Consider the following 8,371-nt stretch of genomic DNA (forward strand, 5'->3'; position numbering starts at 1 on the left):
GCGTGATTAGACAAAGGAAAAAAATAAGTTATTGACTTTACGTAGGGTATGGTCTGCGATACGGGAGTTGTCAGACAAAGTAATGTATGGGGATATTAACATCCTGTAGGGTATGGTCTGGGATACGTGAGTTGTCAGACAAAGTAATGTTTTGGGATATTAACATCCTGTAGGGTATGGTCGTGGATACGAGAGTGTTTAGAGGAAGGAATGTAATAAAATATTAGCATTATATAGGGTTTGGTCTGGGATATAAGAGTTGTAAGACAAAAGGAATAAGATATTAACGTTATGTAGGGTATTGTTAAGATTTGGATAAGATAAAGAAAACGTGAGAGCTTAAACAGCCTTTAAAAGATAAAATATTGTATGAAATACGAGAGAGGTTGAACAACAACATATACTAGATATAAGGGTATGTTATGTGATGAGATATGTATTCAGAAAAGTGATATTGCACTGCATGGCGGAGTAACCCTATACCTATAGCACCGTACACAGTTGATGCCACCTGTGTATTCGCCTTATGAATCTATATTTACATTTCTATATGAAACTTCCTTCCTTGAATTTTCACGTAATTTCATAAAGCAGCAGCGTATTAAGCATAAGTACAGTTAAAACAAAGTGTACATTTAATGTATCGATAACCGACACGCACATGCTACTTTGTATTAATCTAGAATAACTTGATTCTGGTTTTTTCACTTCTCAATTTAAATAAGTATGTTCAACTTTTCGTATAATGAAACTTATTATGAAAGAAAGATCTAAAGGAACAAATCCGTGCATCAATTATTACTCATTTTCATTACTCATTTGTCATTTTCCTGTTATAGTACACCTTCAATTGATTTAATTAATTAAAACGGACAGGGTACGGACGCATACATTCAGGGTACTGATCACATATAACAATTGATGAAACAAAATGTTAACAATAGAACATATGTATACAGTGTGCCCGGTCTTTGTAACGACTGGCATGCATTACATAAACTGTATGTAGTAAAGTTATCAAACGAAAGACAAAATATATTTTAAATAATAAAAGTAGCGTAGCCGTGGTAAAGTTTATCATTTAGTAGCACCAATATAGGGAGCATATGTGTGTAGGTCATTTATCTTTTTGGATCTACGTTAACAATGTCTACCCCTTTACCCAATCACGTGACCAGGAACAAGTGGTAATATCTAGTGTTCATATTTTCGACCGAGCAGGTGAGATAGAAAATAATCTATACCAAACGGTTTTTACGCCAGAACAATGTCAAATGCAATAACAAATCACAACGATGGGAGCTAAAGAACAAATGGAGCGCACCCCATTGATTCACCATAATGTCTTACATTTGCATGTGAAGAATGTTCATGAAAATTACAAGTGCGTGCCATTATCGACTGTTTACAGACACTGCTATTATAAAGGCCATGTTTAGAAGGCAGTATCAATTGTGCATTCATGTTACACCCCGGAATGTCAAAACCAATGGGTGTATTGACAGCAAATTGGTAGGATTCCAAATCAGACGTAAACCAAATGAGTAACAGATAGGTTTTAAATCTCACATAGACATGTAGTCGTGTAGACGTGTACGTGGATATTTAAACAAACGAGGAAGGCATGGCAGTATTGATTCCTGTACTTACCCTTTGCCTTGTCATCGCTGGTAGTGTGGCAACAGGTAAGATCTACTTTTCTTCAAAGTATGATGACAAAGATACGCCGTCTAGATAATTCCAAGTACAGGTAAATCACCTCAAGTCATTATACATGTAGTAGTCAGTATACACCTATACTTATTTATCATTGGTGATGCTTATACTTTTCAGTGCAACATATAAACTACCATTGGTTTTACTAGCTATATCTTCATTTCAATGGAGATCTGTAAACAGTAACCATAGATTTTATTTGCATGATTTAATATATCTTGTAACTGTGACCAATCAGAACGGTAATCTCTATCAATTGCTTTCCTAACCTTAATGTTTGCAGTTTTACTTGGATATCACATGTACTTGGTTGTTCTGGTACACATTTGTTCTATTCATTACTATAGCTTATTTAATAAGACATTTGATAACAGTATCGATAATCTGAACAGTTAATAGCAGAAATAGGTAGAATTAATTTGAAAACACTTCAAAATGGTACCATCCGCGTTTCACGGCGCAATTTCAAGAACTTGGTGTTTAATATTCCGCTACTTATTTCCGCACTTTTTAAACACTTTCACTTTTTGTCGTTGTCCTTCAAAATACAATTAATAAAAAAAAATTAAAAAAAAAAAATCTCGTTCTATTCATACTGCATACCTATGGCAAAATATACTTATATTTAAACCTTGCTTCGGACTTGTCAAAAAATCGAAATTCTACCATACTCGTTAAGTGTATATAGTATCCAACAGAATACCATTTAATATCTTATATAAATTATTTATAATATTCGTCTAATGATTTGATGCTTCCGTATCTAGTCTAAAAAAGAGTTATGGTCATAATGAAATCCTATTTGAAAAAATATGCATTGGAATTATTATTTTTAGTTAAACCCTGGATGATGATATCAAAAGGTGTTGCATGCGTGCAAAACGATATGAAAGAACATATGTATATTTTCTTATAAAAAATAACCTAGAATTATTCCATAACAAAAATATTTATATTTATCCTAGATCCCTGTTTGACATACGAAGATTTCACAGCCGACTCAACACGATCGCCTAGCTACGTAGAATCTGTGTACGACAACAAGAATTGTGACGTAACCCTCACTGAGAAATGGTACAGATTGGTAGGGGACGCGGGGACTGACCTGACTAATGACAGTAGTGTTTTAGTTTCTGGTGGATGTGGAACATCATATCAGCTCTGGATGAATGGTGAGTAATCTTCACAGATAAAACTTCAAATTATTGAATTTACAATAGAAGAAAAAACTTAAAACACTAATGCATATCACCAGACATATAGAACCAGATTGATAGAACCACAGTAGTACTACCAGATCCAAAACTTTTTGTGAAGTTGAATAGACAGCCAAATAGAGATCTACGGAGCACAAATCAGGTAGAGATCGCTGCTTAAAACCTTCAAATTATGATTTTTGATTCATATATATATATATTTACAAACCATCTACACATTATCTTTTCCACAATTGTACCTTGTTGATCAACCATGAAGCATCGTCCTGATCAACTTTTGCGAGGTACAAACGTTGATTAATTCTATACCCAAAAATGTGGCATACAAAGTTTATCTTATAAAAGTCCCCAATAATACACATTTGAAAATCAAAATTTACAATGCAAAAGTGTAGTACAGTACACTTGTTTAAGTATCAAAAGTGTAACATATGAATGTGTCCCATAGACAATGTTTGAACAGAAAAGTATTAGAAAGTGTCCGGCCGACATCGGCCATCGAAGTAAAATGCTTTATGTATATTATAAATTTGCGTTAATCATCCACAGGTTATACAGGAAGTGTGCGTATTTTTTCGGAAATTTATTGCATGAACAAATAGCTTTATGTTTTTTCTTTCTAAACGTTTTACATACGATATGCAAGATATCGTTAGATTTTAATGATCTCGTTATTTGTTTAACATTAATAAATTGCCGGGTTTTTTCATTATAAAAATCGAACATGGAATGTGTTATCTATACAACTACATGTATGTTACGTAATGCACATGTACCCTTCGTTCCTTTACAGGCTCTGTACCAGATGTTTCAGATGAAGTTGTGGATAGACAAATATGCATGAGGTCACCCTTCTCAATCTGCCACAGTTCTTTCACCGTCCAAGTGAAAAATTGTTGCTCTTTTCGGGTTTATCATCTCAAGAGTGCAACTAATTGTCCACAATCCTACTGCGTCAGTGAGTTACTTCAATCATTTTTTTTTTTTTTTTTTTTTTTTTTTTTTTTGTAGCATGGTAATTTAATCCTTTAATGACTTAAAGTGTTATGCTAGAATATACTATACGCTAGGATCATGTCAACACATTTAACCAGAAATTTGAAAATAACTCAGTTAAGGATTTAAACTATAATGTATGATTTGTCATCATTATAAAACTGAATATAATGACACATAAACATATATCTTGACGAGACTCTATAATTGTTTAGGTCCCAGTTCTGTTCCTTCGGTCGGCTGCCCTACCACTACGAGTACCACGGCTGGAACAACAACTACAGCTGAGGATACTACTACCAGTGTTTCTACCACGACAGCAACCACCACACAAACAGCTGCGGCCAAAACAATAAACGGTTAGTAAGAGTTTGTTATTGTAACTAAATTGTGTCTTGCGTTTTTGTACCAAAATATATTCCTTTAATTCCCTTCCCCCACTTCTGTTCAGCAGGAGTTTAGTTATATTGGATTTTCTTTGATTAACATAAGAAACTTTGCAATATTTGTTTTTAAATTTACTTGTGGAGTTACTACTCATTTCATATGTCCCCTGTACAATTGAAGACAAAATGAGCTGCAATTTAATGTTGGTTATTACTGTACGCCACAGGCTGTCGCTAGGCTACCTTCACAATTTCAGCAGTGTCGTCAATATAGTGTTGCATAAGAAAGAGAGAACTAAAACACTAGCTATGGACCATAAAAACAAAAATGTAGTTTCATTGTTATACGCCTTCAGTTAGAAGAATACACTTCCATCTAAGTGTTGTGCCTTTAGTGGTATGTGCTTTCTGTGTTATATACTTGCATTGTTAGAATAATGAACTGTCTTGAGTGTTCTTTGCTGTCCATTTAAACAGATTGAACAATTTTAGTGTTTTGTGTTGTCCGTGTAAACAGATTGAACAATTTTAGTGTTTTGTGTTGTCCGTGTAAACAGATCGAACAATTTTAGTGTTTTGTGTTGTCCGTGTAAACAGATTGAACAATTTAAGTGTTTTGTGTTGTCCATTTAAACAGATTGAACAATTTTAGTGTTTTGTGTTGTCCTTGTAAACAGATTCAACAATTTTAGTGTTTTGTGCTGTCCATGTAAACAGATTCAACAATTTTAGTGTTTTGTGTTGTCCATGTAAACAGATTCAACAATTTTAGTGTTTTGTGTTGTCCGTGTAAACAGATTCAACAATTTTAGTGTTTTGTGTTGCCCGTGTAAACAGATTCAACAATTTTCGTGTTTTGTGTTGTCCATGTAAACAGATTGAACAATTTTCGTGTTTTGTGTTGTCCGTGTAAACAGATTGAACAATTTTAGTGTTTTGTGTTGTCCGTGTAAACAGATCGAGCAATTTTAGTGTTTTGTGCTGTCCGTGCAAGCATTTTAACAACGTCATTGTTTTGCGCTGTCCGTGCTAACAGATTGAACAACCTTCAGTGTTAACTGTTTGAACGGCCCTCAATGCTCGCTTAATTACCATTGGTTTCACACTTTATGGGCAGAACTATTTTTCTAACTTGTATTTACATTTCTCTTCAGGCGACAAGCATGTGACGATAGTGAACACCGTTAGCACTGAGATCATCATAACTGTAGTTGTCCTGTTAGTGGTCATCACAGTGATACTCATAGGGTAAGATATGCTTTAATCATAATTTTCCAAATTATGGCTCAGTAGGTTTTCTTTTTCTCCTTGGAAACGTGCTATATATATTGACAGAGATATGCTTACCATCATTGATTGGCAAGAACAAAACAGTTATTTTATCATAATTATTATTAACGACAAAAAGAATTTCGGTATAAATAAATGTATCAGTACTAGAAAGAAACAGCCGTTAAAATGTCATCTGCAGGCTTATTATATAGGAGCATTCCTAGAAACGTGTCTTGACAACAATAAATGACTGTTTGGCCCATACTTATGGTTACCATCATTCTTTGCAGAACTGCCATATGTAAATATAACAAGTGCAGCAAAGTGGACGCCGAGAGACGGTTGGCAAATAGTAATCCTGTTCAGTTCTTTCCACAAAATGGCTACATGGAAATCTGCGACCAGGCTCAAGTGGTGGAGAAGGGCGGGTTCAATAACAGTGCGCCTGCCAACACCCGCCACATGTAGTACTACAAATATATCATGGCAGCAAAGATGCACTCTCTTTCTAGAGGAGTACATACATGTATCAAACAAGTGTCATGAGAAGTGTCACAAACATGTTTTGTGTATATAATTTGTCGTTCCATAAATCATTGCTTTGAAAATTGTTCTGTTTAAAACCAATTTTGTACAGTACATGTATGTTATTAGAAATTACTTTTTGAGGAGGATGATTATAATTTACATATCCTTACTTAAATATATTAAAATACAAGTATTAACAACGTTATGGTCAGATGACTTCCCACTGATATAAATGTAAACATCTGAAAGATAATGTTTAATCTGACATAAGGCTAAATGCATCAGAATTTTTGTTTTGTTGATTCTTAATTTGACCAACTTTACAACTAGTGTATTTCGTTTGTTTCCTCAGTAGAAGGCTATACCGCTACACCAAATAAATGTTTAGTATAAGGTTTTGTAACCATTTCATTTTTTTTATTAAAGTTTAATCAAGTTTACTACATGTATCCATTGGATTCTTAATTTGACATCGAAACAGTATTACATTCCTCGAAAAGGTTTTACCGAATTCTGAGAGGGACCATAAATTGATGATCTTCATTGATAATCTCGTTTCGACGTTGCGGCGTTGTCGTTGTCAATTCTCGCCTTTATATCTGATTTTGATTTTATAAGGTTGATACTTACCAATAACAGCATTTCCATGTTTAAAATGCAAGATGTATTCATATTTAGTATGCGGAAAATGCGACGTGCCTTACTGTAACGGAACATTAACGATCATGAAATTACAGTTAATCATTATTATAAAGATTGAAAGTGAAAGCGCTCATTTTCAGCCCACGAGAGGAATGTTATATTATGAAAGTGTCAAATATGTCTTTTATTTCATTTTCTGGAGGATAAAGATATGCATGGTTTTTTTTCTCGATATTAAAGGATTAAACGTCATTAATAACACCATAAAACGTAATAAAGGTTAACTTAAGGTTTTCCAGCACAGCACTTTATAAAATGGCGATATGATCTAAATGAAAATATCATACACCAATGGTTTATCTGTATACGTGTATGCATTGCCATACCTGTCCTCGATGTCACGGTCTAGGTATCACGTGCGTTTGGATAATAATGGAAATTATTCAATCAGACATATATTACGGTGTCCGCCAAACTTTGATTTACATAATATCAGACAAAATAAAGATATAAATAAAATACAAGTTCTTCCGGGTTCTGTGTTCCTATTTAATGTACAGCATATACGTCAACATGTCACGTCCAACAAAGCAGAGGTTTAAATACGTTAAAGTATTCAATGTTCAATGTTCTTTATTCCTTAGGCCTTGCGGCCCATAAGTTGCAAATACAAACATTAATATATACAATGTATACAAATAAACGCTGAGTGAGTCATAACGAAGTGTTTACATGCTTAAATTAAACAATATCATAATTAACCCTTCATTTTTTATTTATTTATTGCATGCCAAATGTACAAATTTTCCCATTCTATTTAATTTTTTAACATTGTTTACACTCAAAAGCTGAACTAGCTTGAATATACTAGGTTTTCGATAATAATATTTCTTAATATAGTTTGACGTTAATCTGAATAAAATGGACATTTAAGTAAAAAATGGAATACATCTTCAATTTCGGCTAAACTGTAGCATGTACGCATTCTGTCAGGTCTCAAAATAGTATTATGTCTACCTTTCTCTATTTAAAGATCATGAGATGCTAGTCTCATACTAGATAAACATGTTCTGTACTCTGAATCAAAAGGTTTACATAAATAATAAATAAAACAAAAATTATCTACTAAATGTACCAACAAAGACTCAATCCTTTGAGATATATAGGTAACTGAGCAGAAGTCTAGACTACAGGGCTTTAACCAAAAACTTTGTTTCTTTTCTCTAATCAAAGGCACAATATTTAAGTAAAAACCAAAAATGAGCATGAAGGTTAATCAAATTAGCCATTATAATGTTACATTTTTTATCCTGAAGTGGTCTGTCTACGTTGTGCAGTTAAAAGTATTAATCATCTTATTTCGTTTAAATATTCGGTTTATTACTCTCCCTGAAAGATAATAAGTTTTAATGATAATTGAACCTAACCACTGTAAATTTAGTAGAAACGATGTCGTTAATGACAACATTTAGTAACACTGCTTATATAATAATTTCGAATCTACAAATTCACCATTGCACGAATTCGATAGCATGGTGCGACATTAACCCAAGCACTAAACTGTATTTAGGTCACGACCCTCAGGGTTAATACTTAAAATTCAGACACATTTTA

At 33.4% G+C, this 8,371-nt stretch overlaps 1 protein-coding gene across 1 annotated transcript; it reads left to right on the forward strand.

Moving 5' to 3' along the window:
* The first annotated feature begins 1,205 nt into the window (after positions 1-1,205).
* On the forward strand, positions 1,206-7,281 carry LOC110445797 (oncoprotein-induced transcript 3 protein-like). Its single transcript, XM_021490590.1, has 6 exons — positions 1,206-1,685; positions 2,682-2,888; positions 3,727-3,891; positions 4,145-4,288; positions 5,470-5,563; positions 5,878-7,281. The coding sequence occupies exons 1-6, from the start codon at positions 1,625-1,627 to the stop codon at positions 6,053-6,055; spliced, it is 849 nt and encodes a 282-aa protein (XP_021346265.1). The 5' UTR covers positions 1,206-1,624; the 3' UTR covers positions 6,056-7,281.
* Positions 7,282-8,371: the final 1,090 nt, after the last annotated feature.

Source organism: Mizuhopecten yessoensis, unplaced genomic scaffold (assembly GCF_002113885.1).
Source record: "Mizuhopecten yessoensis strain PY_sf001 unplaced genomic scaffold, ASM211388v2 scaffold2369, whole genome shotgun sequence".
NCBI classification, from domain to species: domain Eukaryota; kingdom Metazoa; phylum Mollusca; class Bivalvia; order Pectinida; family Pectinidae; genus Mizuhopecten; species Mizuhopecten yessoensis.

Bases quoted from the DNA above. Each gene is read 5' to 3' on its own strand.
- LOC110445797 (XM_021490590.1), top strand. From the start codon at position 1,625: ATGGCAGTATTGATTCCTGTACTTACCCTTTGCCTTGTCATCGCTGGT. The intron at 1,686-2,681 runs GTAAGATCTACT...TATTTATCCTAG, and splicing joins CGCTGGTAGTGTGGCAACAG to ATCCCTGTTTGACATACGAA. The intron at 2,889-3,726 runs GTGAGTAATCTT...GTTCCTTTACAG, and splicing joins ATATCAGCTCTGGATGAATG to GCTCTGTACCAGATGTTTCA.